This window comes from Apiospora phragmitis, assembly GCF_038363925.1.
Source record: "Apiospora phragmitis strain CBS 135458 chromosome Unknown utg000004l:1.0-3135199.0:1.0-3139288.0, whole genome shotgun sequence".
Taxonomy (NCBI): domain Eukaryota; kingdom Fungi; phylum Ascomycota; class Sordariomycetes; order Amphisphaeriales; family Apiosporaceae; genus Apiospora; species Apiospora phragmitis.
Genome location: NW_027117402.1, coordinates 1,465,795 through 1,482,866, shown reverse-complemented (window position 1 = coordinate 1,482,866; position 17,072 = coordinate 1,465,795). Strand labels below are relative to the sequence as shown.

The following is a 17,072-nucleotide window of genomic DNA, read 5'->3' as shown; positions in this document are numbered from 1 at the left end:
TAACTTCTCTTTTAAGGACTAGATTTATAATTCCGTATTAACTAATAAATAATCCTTTTCATGGTATCCTTTTTAAGTATTTTTAAATAGTTAGCATTATATAATAAGGTTGCTTTAATTTAATTAATAAAAGTGTTAAATTTAATGCTTTATATTAATATACTTTTTTAATGTTAACTATAATATATTATTAGTTAAAAGAGTTTAAATAAGTGTGAGGGCTTTATTTTAATTAGTTAAGACTTATGTTATTTCTTCTAGTCACTTTCGGTTACTATTTTTAATTAAAAAAGGGCTGATAAGTGGCTTAGTAATATATATGTGCTAAAAACTATTACCACGTTAACCACCTTTAATATTTTAAATCGATAAAGCCTTTTTATGAGCTTTAATATAGTATATAAAGAAGTTTTATTTATTAATAAGGGATAAATCCGTTAATAAAGTTAAGAAACTAATCTCCTTTTAATAATACACTTTTATAAAGGTAAAAACCTTAATATTAAAGGGTTAAAGAATATGTAATAAATAAAGGGGTAAAAATAATAAATAAATATTATTTTAATAATAAAAGGATATAAAATTGTTGATTATATAACTATTATACTTATTTAAAATAAGTAAACGAGCATCTTTTAAATTATTTAAGGTAGTTTTTAATAAATAGAACGTAATTTTAAACTATTTATTATAAAGCTATTACTTTTTTAACCTTTTAAAATACTATGCTCGTTTATATTATATTTATTTTTAAGTTTAATAATTTAAATTTAAAATATACGTAATTTAATTAAAAACTAAGACTTAATTATTTCGATTAATACTTTATTAATGCGTTAAAAGTCGATTCGGCGTTACCTTTTTATTTTTAAGGCTAGGTGGCGTCGAAGGAAGGCTTTTATTTAATTTTTACCGAATAGTTAATAGTCTCCTTTAAGGGTTAAAACCCGTTGAGCTAGTTCCTTAATTTATATATACGTCGGTGCTACGCTAAGGGCTTTTTAAACTAAAACCTAATCTACTAGATGCTTTTCTTATACCGAAGAGAGCCTTTAATAACTTTCTTTAACCTCCCGCTTCGATTTAGCTCTATAGAGGCGGTTAACTAGCGTAGTTTTTAATATACCTTAATTTAAAGCGGCCCGGCATATTAATTTATTATTTATAACGTTAAAAATTATAATAGTAATATTATCTTATATATAAAGTGTTATAAATATTAAATAAATATAATATAAAAAGAATAAGATAAATTACTTTAAAATTAGTTAAAAAAATAGGTAATAAAGAAAAGTAGCGGTGAGTCATTTTAGTATTGTACAGGGGTGTCGGTTATGGGGTGACATACGTTACCGATTGCGGGGAAACGATGGAGCGTCTGACCTCATGGATCTCAGCATGTGGAAATCCAGAGACATACTTGATCAAGCAGACATAAATAATTGCATTCGGTTTTTCTTTATTATCAATCATCGCATACAAGATTGGAAGATTTGGGAGAAGTGCAAAACTCAACATGCCTGAGAAACAGACAAGCAAAACCCAAGGGCCTCCCGGAGAAACCGATGAAAAAGGGACCAACAATGACAGCATGTTCGTCCGTTTTACGTCACATTGCCCATCTTCCTTCATGATTCCTCCGTATTCAAGATAAAAAAAGAACGAGAGAGCTAACATCGAAGTCAGACCCAACCCCTCCGGCATCTCCATGGGCATCTTCGCCCTGGCCTACCTGGGGCTGATCCCCGTCACCGACTACGTCGCACGCACCGGAGCCCTGCAATACCTGATCCGCCAAACCGTCACGCTGATGCCCGGGTGCGCCCTCAGTCGCCGACGGCTATGGCAGCAGCGGCAACAGCAGCAGCAGCCACGCGGGCATGATCCCCGCCCTCTCGGCACTGTACCTCTTCGTCAGCTACGGCGCCAGCGGCGCCCTCTCGGCCGCGGGCCAGGCCATGGCCCAGCGCGACGGCCTGGACCTGTCGCACCCGCGGCGGCGCCTGGCGCAGCTCGAGGGCCTCCCGCTGCGTTTGTATAGTGCCCACGCCAACCTGCTGGACAACTTCCCGGCCTACGCCCTCGCCGCCGCGCTGACCCAGAGCCTACGGCCCGGTGACGGCCACCTCGTCGGGCTGCTGGGCCTGCACGTCCTGGCCAAGGTCTTCGTGTACTACCCGGCCTACGTCGCGGACGTGCCGGCGGTGCGGAGCCCGGCGCACTTGCTCGCTAACGCGGCGGCGATCAATGTGTGCTGGAAGCTGGCTACTACTGCGGCTGCTGCTGCCTCATGAGGGGGAGAAGATAAGGGGGTTAGTTATGACAGAAAGAGTCGAGCCAAGAATGGGGAGAAACGCTGGCTGTTTAGTATTCGGATTTGATATACTAGGGTAGCAACTATAGAGATTAAAAGGGGTATTCGATATTGTCTTTCTATCTTCAAATATATACAAATAAAGGAAGAGTGTTCGTATGCCTCAACGCCCTGATGCATATGTATGTGCCGTGGCTCAAGAATGCATTACTTTGCACACAAGGCGCCAAATAATTAGGGGGTGCTGTATGATTACTCGCGGTCGTAGTCACCGCCAAGCTCAACCCAGAGCTGCAACGATGTCTGAACTGTTCCCCAGGAAGCCTGCGGAATCAATGCTTGTCAGCAAGGGAGACACTCGCAAGTTAAGTGTCTGGAATAAAGCGACTCAGGGGAGTGGGATTTCTCACCATAGCCGTCCGCGTTATACCGCGTCATCTGCGTCGTATAATCCGGGCTAATGGTGGCACTTATGTCGTCCACATATACCGTATCGTATCCTGGCACACGCAAGAGCGAGTCAGTCTTCTGGTATCCAGTTTCGGTTGGTGCGGAGTGCGCATTTTCTCGTTCTCTTCTCTTCTCTTTTACATACCTTTGAAGTAAGCATCCACCAGCGTGCTCCAGACGCACTGGTCCGCGTTCACGCCCCCGAAGAAGATGGTCGTGATCTCGTTCTCCTGCAGCCAGAGCCCGAAGGGCGTTTGCGCGCCCCACAGCCCGCTGAGCCGGTTCTTGTGGAATAGGAGATCCGTCCCCGCCGCGACGCCCTCATCCATCATGGGGCCCAGCACGCCCCAGGGCCGGGCGTTCCACGCGCCGCGCATGAGCATCGGGCCCGCGTCGACCATCTTTTTTGAGTTGTTGTCCTGATTGTCATTTGTTGTCGTCATTGTCCCGTTGGAGGAGGCGGGCGGGAAGGGGGAGTCCTGGACCATGCCCATCTCGCTCCCGAAGCTCTTGTCCGGCTGGTTCGTGCCGCCCGAGAAGCTGGCCATGAAGGCGGGCGGCATCGTGAGCAGGTCGTACTGCGTCAGGCCCCAGTTAACCCACGTCACCTTCATGCCGGCCTTCCGGAAGGACTTGATCATGTCAACGGCGGGCCCGCTCGCCGCGGCGCGCCCGGAGGCGGCCGAGGGGGTGATGGAGGGGTGCAGGAACAGGTTCTGGAAGTCCACCAGGCACAAGACCGTGCGGCGGGGCTCGACAACGACGGCCGGGTGCGAAGCCCCCTTGGCCATGGGGATAATCTTGGGCTCCGTGACGGGCATGGTGGCCCGCCGCGTCAGGTCGACGGTGCCGTTGGCCATAACCGTCCAGTAGTTATATTGGTTCCCCAGCTTCTTCTCGGGGCCCTCGAAGCCCTGGCCCACGAGGCCATAGGCTTGGCGACGATCGTGGGCGGGTGGTGAGAACGGGGCGGCTATGGTAAGGGAGGCGAAGGCCGCTGACAGCAAAAGGGAAGTGTTGGCAAGGATCTGCATGGTGGATGGATGATAATTAAACTAATGTGCCGCGGTATCGTGGTAAGAGCTGATCTGATGAAGGGAGAACAAGGCCACCTCACTTGAGTTCAGCTACTTGGTCGGGACAGAACTTATCAGAGATATAGGCTTTGCCGATCACAAAGGGTCAGAGATAGACAGAGATAGAATGGAAGGCGCCGAGGCTTGTTTTATACAACGGACTCTCAGCCCTGCTTCCGTCCTTGTCACTTGTACATACTAAGGCAATTTGGGCATAGCTGCCCAATATGTACGTACAGATTCTCTTCACACCCAGTCCCGAGACTCCATAAAGTCGGCAGTCACTAGGTGTTTCGCTTAGGGAGCCGTTGGGGACGAGACCCCGTACTCTCTCCCCCGCCTCTTAGTCGGTCGAACTGGAGAAAATCATACCACACTCGATCCGCTCCATCCGTTAGTATTCACGACGATGCTACCCTTTGACTCCACTCACGATGCTTAGCCAGGGGCACTTGCACTAACCGTTAGATCTAGATATACGATGCTGGACTATACTATCACCAGCCCCGGCATAGCCATCCCAAAATCAACGCTGAAAGTGCCGAGACGGCGAGGCCGCTGCCCCTGCAGCAGTCACCTACCATCCAATAGCCACAGTATTTGACAGCAGCCAGACAGGCACCCCAAGCCTTGGCTGAGAATACCAAGAGGAATACGAATAGGGCAAACAGGCGGTAGGCAGTCATCCTCATCTTGGCCTCCAGCAGCGGAAGTTGATGTCAGGGGACAGCTGCTGCAGAAGAAATCTAGCTGCTGTGCGACTCGTGGTTCCGCATTTAATGATGGGAGGGGGAAAGGGGGATGGTATCGGCATGATATACCACGTAGTAAGTAGTACTCGGCTCCCAATAGAGTTCAACTAGGCGAGCCTGCTATTGGCTGGACCTCATGCAATACTCATGGCTGTGCATCACGTCGTAATGGCTAATGTGCGGGAACCTCTACACCGACGGCGGTTTCATTTTACAAGCTTTCAATTACGCCCGAATAGGCTAAATGCTACAGAGGAACTCAACCATCATCCATGATCTTCCCGCGTGGATTAGAGTTTTCGCTGCTCCATTAGTAATGCAAGGTACATGCACATATCACCCCAGACCAGGGTCATATCAGTGATGCGAGGCTTGACTCGCGCCTAGCGGCAGACAGTCAAGATCCAGCCAGACCTTTAATAATGCCTGCTCCTCGGCAACATTATTTCTCCTCACCGCCCCCCTCTGAGATGGTAGTTTCGTTCATTCCTCGAACCATGATCATTGCGTCATGCCGCCCAACGACAACGGAGGTTTCATAAAGAAGCCCAGCGCCCAACGCCAGCTTGACTAGCATCCTTAAAAGGGCAGGCAGAAGACTGAGCGAGTAGCTTGGTGTGGACAGGGGGTAGGCGGCCAAAGTTTGTGATCTTGGAGTCTAGATGAGTTGAGTCCCAGATATGAGACCGACTGATGCCAAAGTTGGCTAGACACAGCTACACGACGATAATGACCAAGCGTTTCAATTTTTATTTCATTCATTCATTTTGTGAACTAGGTATGTGAAGACAGAGTAGGGAGGTGAGCCTATCTGGCGGGAGTCGAACCGGACAAGATGGTACGCTGACTTGCCAACCCAAAGGGAACGAGGTCAGGAGCGACTTGCTTGCTTGCTTTGCTCGTCCGATCCGACGCCATTGCGAACAAGACAGGCCTTTATTTTTCTTCATATTCCGATCTCGTATGCTTCTTCCAAGCGTCATGCCCAAATTGACCAAACATTGAGGGAAGGGGTGCTTGCCAACTCCGCGAAGAGTGACGGGGTATGTTGTGTATATCTCAAATAAAAGTAGGAAGTTTTTGTGGTTGCGGGTCCGTCCAACGCCTGAACAATGCGTAATAGAGAAAACGGGGTTGATGGCACCAATGCTTAGGAGAGGGTCATTTCCGTGGCTGGGTCATGGGGGTGCGCGTCGAGGTTGACAGCCTCAACAGTATCACGATGTCGAGCACTGTTGCGGACAAGGTTGCCGAAGTACTTCAGGGCAACCTCGCTCTCACCGCGTGCCTTCAACGTTTCGTCTCGTCGGGTGCCAAGCTGCTCGACAGATCGAGTGAGTTCCACCCGAAGATTGTCGGCAGGGAAACGCAGGACCTTGCGGACTTCACTGGCGATGCGTGTGCTGTTGAGGTGCACGTAGTCAATGGCAGCGAGCTGCGCGGAGATCTTGCTTGAGATCCTGTGCGGCAGTGATTGCGGGATCTGTTGGAGAATGTAGGCAGTAGCGCCGAGAACTGTGTAGAAGATTAGCATTGAGTTGTGCCGAAGAAGGGGGATCATTAAATAACTTACCAGCCACCACAATACCTGGAATAATCAAGCGCCGCAGGTTGTCGCTGCCCAACACCTTGGCAAGGCTTAGAGCATGGTCCATGTACCCGTAACCACCCATGATTCGACCGCCAAGTGCGGTGGCAACGGTGAGTGCCATACCAGTGCCGGCGAACTTCTCTTGCCGCTGGAGTAGAGTCGACCAGTCCACAAAGTCCAAAAATTCCGTGGGAATGTCAATCTGCTTAGCAAGCATATGGCGCTTCCTCGTGAACATGACATCTGACCGGAAGTTAAGCCCGTGGTAATCGTCGCCTAGATGCAGGATGCCGAGCTGCTTGATAACGTTGACACCGCCAACGGTCTTCGTCCGGGCATACCCCTCACATTCAGCGACGGAGGCGGAAATTTCCGAGAGCATGGCCTCCTTGAGATCTTCGGCAAAGTCGAAGGCGTTGAAGATGCCACGGTAAGGGACGCTTAGGGCATTGGCTCCAGCATCGGTGATGGTTTGATTCAGGGCGGATCGAGTGTGGTCGTACACATCCTTGCAGGTTTCCTCAATTGTTCCATCGATCTGGTCGCCAACCACCGATTTGGCCTTCCTCGACGACTCTAACGCAGGCTCGATTTCCTCGAGTTCGCGGTTGACACGGCGAAGTTCCGCTTGGGCGACATCCGAGTTGACGGTTGCCAATACGTTGACATCGTTCAAAATGTTCATCAGGTAGGTCTTGGCAGGTGCAAGCTTGGACTTTGCTCGTTTCTCGAGCACGAACCTGCGCAAGGACTGCTCAAGCTTCTCGAAGTCCTGAATCTTCTCCTTCTCCTTACCCTTGCCTTTGGGGTCATTGCTGGGGTCGTCGCCTCCCCCACCTCCGCTCGCGCTTCCACTCCCACTGCCATCAGGGCCGCCAGGCGGTGGTGCCGTGGGCACAGCATTGCTGGATACAAAGTGCACCAACTCCGAGGACTCCTTGAACGTATGGGGGCTCAATCCTTGGACTTGGTCCAAAATCATCTTCTGGCATCGCTCCTTGGCTCGGATTCCATCATAACCATTGACCACAATAAAGAGATAGGCCTTCTCGGCAGCGGCAGCCCAGATGAACTCCTTGGCGGTCATGGTAAAGTGATTCGCAGCCGAAACCACAAACACAACCACGTCGATCTCCTCTTGGCGCGCAAACACGGCCGTGGTCTTAGTGGTGTCGGAGTTCAAACCCGGGGCATCGATCAGGGCGATATCTACGACTCCGTTGTTGAGCAGGGACTCATCAATTGTTCTCGCATCCTTGACGTAGACTTTGCATTGCATATAGTTCGCGTTGTCCGCAACAATTTCCTCGAGATCCAGGAGTGTGAATACGTCATAGGTTGATTCGTCTTGGCGATTGTAGGTGGCATCTTTATGGACGGCATGCACTTCCTCAACTCCACTGTTCTCTCGTGCATCCAGGACCTCGCAGAAAATGCTGGTGCAGGGTTGTTGGTCCTCGGGCAAGACTTTTCGGCGCAGCAGTGCATTACAGAATGTGGATTTTCCTGCATTCAAGTCACCTGTGATGAGCACCTTGCTGGACGTATCTTCTATGCGCTCTCGTAGTGACAGGAGATGTTTAATGCTTGAGCTGATCTTCCCATCAAGCAACGCAGCAATCGAGCCTTTCTCAAGCGAGTGAACCAATTCGGCTTGATGCAAGGCGCCAAGCTTGAGATCTAATTTCAAGACGGAGAATTCCTGCGCAATCTGAGGGGTGACCAGCCTGGGCTCGGAGGCTGCTTTGTTTTCGGCTTCTCTGCTCGATTCGGCGGGGCTGTAGTCATCCGCCGAAGTCATCGATCGTCGTAAATGTCCGGGATGCTGGGACGGGCCAGCCTCACCTGCCATAGAGTGGGTGGTTTGGAAGCCGGGCCTCGAGGAGGGTCGTGAGGAAGACCGTTCGCGGTCAGAGAATTTCGAGTCGGTCCTGGACACAGACGGGTAATGCGCCGGCCATGTTACATTGGTCTCCTGTAGTCCCTTCAAAAGGTCGACGACGCCATTGATTGCACGGGCGAGTGCCAGTCTCTGCTTGTTGTACCACAGCTGGTGGACCGCGGCAGCCTGGTTTCGGCGGTCCAAGTCGCCATTGCCGGTCGGAATGGTAACTGAGGAGTCACCCAAGCTCGGGTCGATGCGCGGAGACCCCATAGGCAGCTTTCCGGATGCACCGCCAAAGTCGCTTCCTGCGATACTGCCGCCGTAGCCAGAATCATTTTCGAGCAGTTGTTGTAGTCGAGCAGCATGCTGCGAAGTCGAGCCGTTTCCTACTTGCGTATGCGGGCTTGCCAGCCGAGCTGCTGCTACCGTTGGCGGTCGAGTCGGTGGCGTCGCGATTGCTGCTCTCGCCGCCTTCAGATCCGGCACGGGACTTGCCCTTGGCGGACCTGCCCTTGGCGGACTTGCCCTTCTTCGAAGAATATTCCTGACTCATTTCGCGGTGTGTGCATCCATGCAAATCAGGTGGTGGATGGAGTAATTGTAGGTGGAGGCGGATGAGAAAAATGAATTAGCCTCACAAATTTCCGGAGGAGAAATTTTGTAATAATGAAGGTCCGACAGTAATAAATTCAGCTCTCGCTTTCTTTCTTTCTCAACTGACCGTCGCAGCCCGACACCCCGACTTGCATAAACTGGAAATTTGCCCCGTCCTGCGGTCAAATGCGCATGATTGGCTGGACTTCGGAGCTCGGAAAAACACGTCATGCAAAGCTTGGAAGTTGATGAGCTCTTCCAAGCATCAACGATCTGTTTTGACTGCTTGAGAGCCAATAGGCACTGCCGGGGCTGCTGGGCTGGCAATTGATTTGTTCTAGTACAGTGGTGGCAGCCACACCACATGCAGCCCCACCTGCCACCATCTTCCCCCCTCCGCTTTTTCACTTGAGGGAGAGGACTAAGGCAGTCTGGCTTCTGGTCTGACCGTAGTGTGACGGTAACCAGCGGGTTCGCATCGCATCTGTTACGCTTGCCCATCTCGTAACCCAACCAGCTAACCTTGGAAATCTGGGGATCGGAGGAGGTCTATTTGCTGGCTTCAGCTTTATCGTATCCCAAACTTACCTCCACAACCCCGACTCTAGGCAACCGATTACCTTATCTCCTCCTGCTGACGACGCAGTGCGGCATCGTGACGAACCGGCGCAGTGAATCCTACCGACAACTTAACGTGCCTACAGGCTCGGTCGGTTTTCAGAATTGAAGCATATCTATCATCCCTCTCCCGGCCGGCTAGTCTCCAGGAGCCTACCAAAGGCATAAACATACAAATCCACTTTCAACCATTGTTGTTGCTGTAACGACACGACAGGCATCATGAATGTATGAGCACTACACAATAACGCCCGTTCCCAAGGCAATCGCGGTGGCTGGGTCGCTGAAGGAAGATACTGACCATAATGCGGCGACTAGATCCTCGAATGGGCCTTCGGCAAGCGCATGACGCCCGCCGAGCGTCTGCGCAAGAACCAGCGCATGCTCGATAAGGCGATACGAGAGTTGGACCAGATGCGAGTCAAGCTCGAGAAGCAGGAGAAGACGCTGCAGACGCAAATCAAGCAGAGCGCCCAGAAGGGCCAGATGGGCGCCGCCAAGATCCAGGCCAAAGATCTCGTGCGCACAAGAAGGTGAATATACACATCCACCACCCGCCCCAGATGCGGGACTTCGTTGGACATCGTACTAACCCCTTCGGTATTTCAATCCAGATATGTCGAGAAGTTCTACAGCATGCGCAGTCAGTTGCAGAAGATCTCTCTCCGCCTCCAGACCCACCGGACAAACGAACAGATGATGCAGGCCATGAAGGGCGCCACCATGGCCCTTGGCAGCATGAACAAGTCGATGAACCTGCCCGCGCTACAACGCATTGCCATGGAGTTTGAGCGCGAAAACGATATCATGGAGCAGCGCCAGGAGATGATGGACGATGCGATCGATGATGCCATGGACACGGGCATCGAGGAAGAAGGCGACGAGATCGTAGAACAGGTCATGGAAGAGCTTGGAGTGGATCTGAACCAAGCAGTGAGTAATGCCTTGATACCATTCATTATACTCCTTTCCGGATCTAATAGTTGCCACAGTTTGGTGAGACACCTACGGGATTACAGTCCGACAAGGTCACCGAAGGCCGAGTCGCACAAGCTGTCGGGGAGGTGGTGGTGCAGACCCGGGCGATGATGACTTGCAGGCTCGCCTTGACAGTCTTCGGAAGTGATGAAATCTGGTCTTTAGAGAAGGCTCAGTCTTCAGATTGGCCTTTTTGTCCCCTGCATTTACAACGAGGCGTACTTTTTGTCTGTTTGCGGAGTTCGGACTATTGTTTTTGGTGCCTGCTTACTATTACTCGCTTGGGATATCTGAATATGAACCGCCACGGCGGCACTCTTTATTCGAGCACCATGTACAGAATCTCCATTACCCCTGCTTCGTTCAACGGCGCAGGGTTTGTCTTCACCCAGCGATCCTCGAGACTATGCTTCGCGATCCCACCCAACTTGTCCCTGCCGATCCCAAACTCCTTTAATGTACGAGGCATCCCTAGCTCCCTGATGAATACGTCTAGCAGATCCCCTAAATCGGCACTTTCTTGCTTTAGTCCTTCCCGTTCGAATATCACCCGTGCCTCTTTATCTTTCCACAAGAGCTTCTGGATGAAGCGTTGCCGGCGTTGGTTTGCATTCTGCATGTAGTTGAACTTGCACACCGCTGGAAGCAGGATGCAGCTGGTTTCTCCGTGTGAGACCCCCGCGGGACCCAGCTGATGGCCAATGCCGTGGCTGGCGCCAAGCGGGACACCTCGCGTGGCCGCGGACATGGCATCGATAGCTCCCAGCTGGCAGACGAGCCTCGCGTCCTCATCTTTACCGTCCTTGTCTTTGGCGCACCGCAATAGTCCCGGTATCAGTCGGGCCAGCCCATGCCGGGCATCGGTGTCGGCGGCGTCGTCCGATTTCAGCGAGCACAGCGTCTCGACGCAGTGGTCGACGGCTTTCACGCCCGTGCTGAGCCAGACGCGCGCGGGTGTGCTCTGCACGAGCGCCGGGTCAAGAATGACTAGAGAAGGCGGCGACATGGCCGGGCCCGAGAAGGAATACTTGCGGCCGTCGGCGTCCTTGGTGGCGCCGGCAAAGGCCGAGTACTCACCGCCCGACAGCGAGGTGGGGATGCATACCACGGGGATCCGGGCAGGCTTGATGTTTTTGGAGGCGGTGTGGTCCGGACGGCTACTGGCGGCCGACGGGTCGGGAAGGAGGCCCTCGAGGTCCTCGGGCGTGCTGGCGTCGTTGGCCAGCGCCAGCGACATGATCTTGGCCGCGTCCGTCAAGGAGCCGGCGCCCAGCGTCACGAGCAGGTCGCAGTCGAGCGCCCGCGCCTCGCGCACCACCTCGAGCACCTCGGACCAGCGAGTGTGGGGTTGCAAGCCGACGCGCACGCCCGCCACCTTGGAGTTGAGCGTGTCCTTTAGAGCCGTCAGGTGCGGCGTGTTGCGCGCCAGCGACGCCGAGCACAGCACGTAGAGGCGGGTGGCGCCGAAGGTCGAGCCGGCGTGGTGCAGCAGGGTGAGCGGGAAGGGCAGGCCGTAGGAGACCGAGGGCTTCTCGCGGCCCGCGAAGGCTGGGCGATGGGTCTCCTGAGGCATCGTCCGTCTTTGCGGTCTCTTACTTGGCCCGGAACTTTGATAAAACTTGGAAGCTGGAAGCTTGGCGTATCTCTGTGGTTCGGCGGCTCCCTGGGTGACTGGCTTCGGATGCAGCGGCTTTCGAGTCTTTTGATTTTAGGTATCAATACAATCTATAATCTGGTATATATATATTTCGGCTTAGGTAGAATCGATGCAGTTTGGTATATTGAATTAGGACTTGAGACAATGGCCAATTGATGCTGGCTCACCGGGTAGAGCCTGGATTGAGCAAGGGTCCACTGCCACGGTTGCGCAGATGGCAATTACGTGATGACGATATGTATTTACCGGCAATGTGGTAAAACCCCGCTCTCGGTTCCTGGTGGCTCTCTCTTTCCCGTCCTTACTTACCTATTATGTACCTACCTAATACGATACGATATACCAGACCTGGCTTACAACACATCGGATTGAGATTCTAGACCGTTTTCTGAAGGTCCACTGCTTGATTCCATCTCGGACTTCCAGATTCCCAAGCGGAGTCGTTGAATGCGAAGTCTTTGCTGTCAAGTCTATTGGCCCATTCCTATTTCAGCTTTATCTGCCATGACTGGCACTGGGAAATACCCCGGTTTGCGTTCTTGCCTGTCTGCATCCACGTGAAGTCCGACTGTATATTACGAAGCAAGTCGAGCTCAGCCACATTCTTATATGCTGCGTAGGTGCGTAGGTGCTTACGAACTTGTCGCTACTGGTCTGCAGTGTCTAGTAAAATGGGGTTCAGGCGTTCAGGCAGGACCGCATCGCACTATATTTGTGCGACTCGGCGAAACAGCCTACTAGATGACGTAACAATGCACCGTACGTGTATGAGACATTAGCCATGTACACCTGCCTAGCACCATGATAGTCTGTCTGTACATGTAAGAAGGACCTCAGAGAAAAAGTAGCCTGGATAATACAGATATCGGTTTCACAGTCAATCATGTATGCAAATACTTCAAGTGAGAGGCTGTGTTTTGCACGAACACGTTGCTGTCCATTGGTTTGTTATCGTAACCGGATTGAACCCTCTTATTGGCGATCATGTCAGTCGGTAGCTCGGGCCAGGGATCAAGATGGGCAGCGCGCTGAAACAAGCCAGCCAACAGCAGCAGCTACATACACACACATCGTGCTGATAGTGATAGACACTGCGTGCCCCACGGCCCACGCGCCGAAACGCAACGCAAGCATGTCCATCTCCCAGACAGCCTACCCAACGCAGCCTATCACCTATCATCGTCATCAAACAGCAGCATAACTCCCAAGGTTAGGCCGGATCGGCTATTCTACTCGTACATACGCGCCTTTCGACACTCCATCTCGTGACCATTAGGCGCAAGCCTTCAAGGTTCACTTTCTATTCAACTTCTCCCTCTCTTCCCTCTCCCGACTCCTTCTTGCGGCCAAGACCAGCTTGACCTGACCGTACAGTACACAAACACTCGATTCCGCTTTGGATCTTACCGAGATCCTGCAACACTCGAACTCCGTAACGACTAAGGTACGTACAAAACGAGTCATACTGTAGGACCCTGCATCATCGTAAGCTGGGTCTGTTCACTGTTCTCGCTGTCCGGTTGCTGCGTTGCCCGTTGCCCTAAGGCGCCCTTGTTGAGAGAACGAACCCGATTCAATGTTGTCCCTTTCCATTGTCCCTAATATTGAATTTACCCCCTCGCCCTCCTCCCAGCGTCACTTGGTCTATCTCCGTCCGTGTTTTTGTGTAAAGGAAGATCATTTCTTGGCTTTGTACCCCCAGCTCAAGGTTAGTTGCCGTCTGGTTGATCTCATCTATCTTCGCGCCTCATTGTTTGCAAGCGCATGCCTCAATCAAAGAAGCCCCAGAACTTGTGCAATTGTGCAAGACCCTGAACATTCCCAACCTGGAAGGAATTCCGGAAGGCACCCTAACCTTAGGCGCTTGTCAAGCGAGGTTGCCTCTGACGCCAACGGTCCGGCTAGGTTAAGCCAGACGTCACTTGCAGTCAGTCAGTCAGTGCCTGTCCAGCGTTGAGCGTGATGCGACAGCGAACAACTCGCCCCAGCACAATCCCAGGTGAATCCACTTGCACACAAAGAACAAGGCCTCAGACCAAGAGCTAAGAGAGCCAGCCAGCCAGCGCCCCCCAAGCCCCCTTGCCCCTGCCAGTATTGGTATTGAATCCCTCCAGTACCTGACCCGACTTACTTATTCTACCCCTCAACCTCCACCAGCCAGCCGCCTTACTATGGATTATTGATTCCAGCTATTGACCTCCCGATTCTGCCTACCAACCAGCGACACTGCATCAACCTTGTTTCCTCCCACTGCATCAACCCAAACAGTGCAACAACACCAACAAATATCCTCACCCATCTAAATAAACATCCTACTGGGGTTTTTATTCTGTCTTAGCTGACCTTTTTCCTATCAAGACAGGCGATTTAGTAGCCTAGAGAGCCAAGCCTCGAGAGCTTACCTGTAAGCTGCCTGGATTTGGCCAATCCACCCTCGCCCCACGACGTCACTACCACGCGACACCCCCCATTTACACACCACAGCGGATTATCTCGTATTGATTCGCTATTCCGACCATCGCACTTCCTCGCACTCTCCACCGTCACAAATCTGGCAGGGAACAAGCGACGCAGTCTCTCCTCTCAAGGAGGTCTGCTGAATAGGATGTTTGGTGGCGGCTCTTCCTCCAAATCCGACTCGGCTGTAGAGACGCCCAAAGCTGGAAAGAAGTCGCCGTCTCCCGACCCGAAGAACGACAACTCCTCTCCCGTCTCCATAAAATCCAGTGATCAGGCCGCGAGTGGCGAAAAGCGCAGTGGCAATGGCAACCCCTCTGGGCGACAAGGCGAGGTCGAGAAGAAGCGTAGAAGCAGCGGTGTTGGCTCCAAGGCGAGCAGTCTCATAGCCAGCGCCAAAAACACTCTCAATTTCTCCCAAGTCGGTCGATCCAACAGCGATATGAATACGCAGACGGCCCTGCAAAAGCTGGGCAAGCAAGACCCGGCTCTGGCTGTGCCTCAGGGCCAGCACAACAACTCGGCGGGAGAATCTCTGCCTGGCCCCCGTTCGACTTTCCGCGTCGGTGTCTGGGAAGACCGAAACAAGAAATGTCGGCGTACCATGGAGGATACGCATGCCTTCTTGTACAACTTTCTTCATACCCCTGCGCCCATGCTTGCTGCCGAGGCCGATGCAAAGAGTTCCAAGTCGCACGAGCCCAGCGAAGACGGTGAAGCGCAGAGCGAATCGATTGTCTCGCAGGATATGGTTGAGACGGACAACGGCTACTTCGCTATCTTCGATGGTCATGCCGGAACCTTCGCTGCTGACTGGTGCGGGAAGAAGCTCCACATCCTCCTGGAAGAGATTATAAAACGAAACCCCAACGTACCCATTCCCGAGCTGTTGGATCAGACATTTACCAGTGTCGACAACCAGCTGGAAAAGCTCCCGCTCAAGAACAGTGGCTGCACTGCCGCAGTCGCAGTACTGCGCTGGGAGGACCGTGTCCCTAGTTCTAGTTCTGCCACCGGATCGCAGGCCATTGCGCCCGCCGCCGCGGCAGCCTCCAAGGCTACGGACGCGTCAAAGTCTAAAGACGGTAAGTCTGAAGACAATGACACCTCCAACGCCATTCCGGAGTCTGCTCATGCTAAGCTAAAACCAACAGCTGCGAGACAACGAGTTCTCTACACCGCAAATGTCGGCGACGCACGAATCATCCTCTGCCGCAATGGAAAGGCGCTTCGGCTGTCCTACGACCACAAAGGCAGTGATGAGAACGAAGGAAAGAGGATTGCCAATGCCGGTGGCCTGATTCTCAACAACCGCGTCAACGGTGTGTTGGCTGTCACGCGTGCGCTAGGAGATACCTATATGAAGGATCTGGTGACCGGGCACCCCTACACAACCGAGACGGTAATCCATGCCGAGATGGACGAGTTTGTCATTATTGCATGCGACGGTGTAAGTTTTATGATCTGACTCCCCTCTCTTTACTCGCTAACGTTTGTCTAGTTGTGGGATGTCTGTTCGGATCAAGAAGCTGTTGACTTGGTACGAGAGTCATCAGACCCTAGCTCGGCCGCGAAGCAGCTCGTTGATCATGCCCTGGCCCGGTTCAGTACTGACAACCTGTCATGCATGGTCGTACGCTTCGACAAGGCTGCTCTCCTGGAAAACCAGAAGGACAAGTTTCTTGGTGTGGAAGGAGACCCTAACGCTCCAAGCGGAAAGGTCAGCGAGTCTGAGAAGATCTTGACCTCGACCAAGCAGATGATTGCCGATGGAGGAAACCCGGCGATTGGTATTTCGGCCAGCAACAGTGGGCGTGGTCATGATCCTATACCCGTTATCAACGATAACCCCGAAGTCTTTACACCTACCACCCTAGATTCTGCAGTGGAGGAAGAGGCCCCGAATCCGGATTTTAGCGATGCACCCGAAGTTGCGGAGCCACCTCCTCAGAACGCCGATCTCGGGCGTCCCGAGTCGAAAGACCTGCCCGAGATCCATCTGCCCGACAAGGTGAAAGAGGCAGCGAAAGAGTCGTCATGACGACCCGTCTTCAGAATTTGCTGAACTTTAGCGGACACCCCCGATTACAGTGGGCATTGATGCTTTTGATTGTTGCTGCCGCGCCGTGTGGGGTGCCGTTTCGACATCCCCGTGGGACTTCTTGACATACGCCGTCCAAAAAAGGGACAGAAACGGAGCGCTGGTATTTTGAACATACAACTGTACACGAATGACAATTCACGACGGGGCGTTACGGGCTCTTGTCCCTTTCTGACTAAACCAGGGTGATATTCCTAAAGGGAGACGACACGGAAGAAATGGCAAGCAGCTTCTAGCCTTTAGGAATCATTCTCAGCGGTGGACATACGCATTTTACATTTTTTCTTTATCTTCCCGCCGCTGCAATAGTTGTGTATCTGTGTAGGAGTAGGCAGCTGGCTCATGAAAACAAATAAGAAGAGAGGACAAGAAGCCCCGTGGAAATAGCGAGATTAAGCAAGCGCTCTTGGGTGGACCTGAATGATACGAGGTTGTACATTGTTGACTTGTTGAAATTCACTTCCTCCCTGGAATTTGATGAGTCTGATGCGATGTGTAATCAGTCCATGGTATAACACCAACCTTTGCGGCGATGGGGTTGCCCTGATGACACCCCCAGCTCTATTCCTGTGATATCTACCTAGCTCGTAGGCCCAACT

At 52.0% G+C, this 17,072-nt stretch overlaps 6 protein-coding genes across 6 annotated transcripts; 3 read left to right on the top strand and 3 right to left on the bottom strand.

The window, feature by feature from the left end:
- Positions 1-1,516: 1,516 nt before the first annotated feature.
- On the top strand, positions 1,517-2,294 carry PG994_003585 (uncharacterized protein; the record flags this gene model as incomplete). The annotated part of the gene is made up of 2 exons (XM_066854994.1): positions 1,517-1,601; positions 1,831-2,294. 2 exons carry the CDS (start codon positions 1,517-1,519, stop codon positions 2,292-2,294), a joined length of 549 nt encoding a protein of 182 aa, XP_066719272.1.
- A 607-nt stretch (positions 2,295-2,901) lies between these two features.
- Positions 2,902-3,798, bottom strand: PG994_003584 (Isochorismatase hydrolase; the record flags this gene model as incomplete). Its single annotated transcript, XM_066854993.1, has 1 exon — positions 2,902-3,798. One exon carries the CDS (start codon positions 3,796-3,798, stop codon positions 2,902-2,904), a length of 897 nt encoding a protein of 298 aa, XP_066719271.1.
- A 1,944-nt stretch (positions 3,799-5,742) lies between these two features.
- PG994_003583 (transmembrane GTPase fzo1) lies at positions 5,743-8,621 on the bottom strand (the record flags this gene model as incomplete). The annotated part of the gene is made up of 3 exons (XM_066854992.1): positions 5,743-6,107; positions 6,166-8,373; positions 8,459-8,621. The coding sequence occupies 3 exons, from the start codon at positions 8,619-8,621 to the stop codon at positions 5,743-5,745; spliced, it is 2,736 nt and encodes a 911-aa protein (XP_066719270.1).
- Positions 8,622-9,502: 881 nt separating this feature from the next.
- Positions 9,503-10,423, top strand: PG994_003582 (ESCRT-III subunit protein DID4; the record flags this gene model as incomplete). The annotated part of the gene is made up of 5 exons (XM_066854991.1): positions 9,503-9,508; positions 9,599-9,813; positions 9,895-10,213; positions 10,264-10,344; positions 10,394-10,423. The coding sequence occupies 5 exons, from the start codon at positions 9,503-9,505 to the stop codon at positions 10,421-10,423; spliced, it is 651 nt and encodes a 216-aa protein (XP_066719269.1).
- Positions 10,424-10,577: 154 nt separating this feature from the next.
- On the bottom strand, positions 10,578-11,831 carry PG994_003581 (uncharacterized protein; the record flags this gene model as incomplete). Its single annotated transcript, XM_066854990.1, has 1 exon — positions 10,578-11,831. The coding sequence occupies one exon, from the start codon at positions 11,829-11,831 to the stop codon at positions 10,578-10,580; it is 1,254 nt and encodes a 417-aa protein (XP_066719268.1).
- A 2,689-nt stretch (positions 11,832-14,520) lies between these two features.
- PG994_003580 (uncharacterized protein) lies at positions 14,521-16,413 on the top strand (the record flags this gene model as incomplete). Its single annotated transcript, XM_066854989.1, has 2 exons — positions 14,521-15,822; positions 15,874-16,413. The coding sequence occupies 2 exons, from the start codon at positions 14,521-14,523 to the stop codon at positions 16,411-16,413; spliced, it is 1,842 nt and encodes a 613-aa protein (XP_066719267.1).
- Positions 16,414-17,072: the final 659 nt, after the last annotated feature.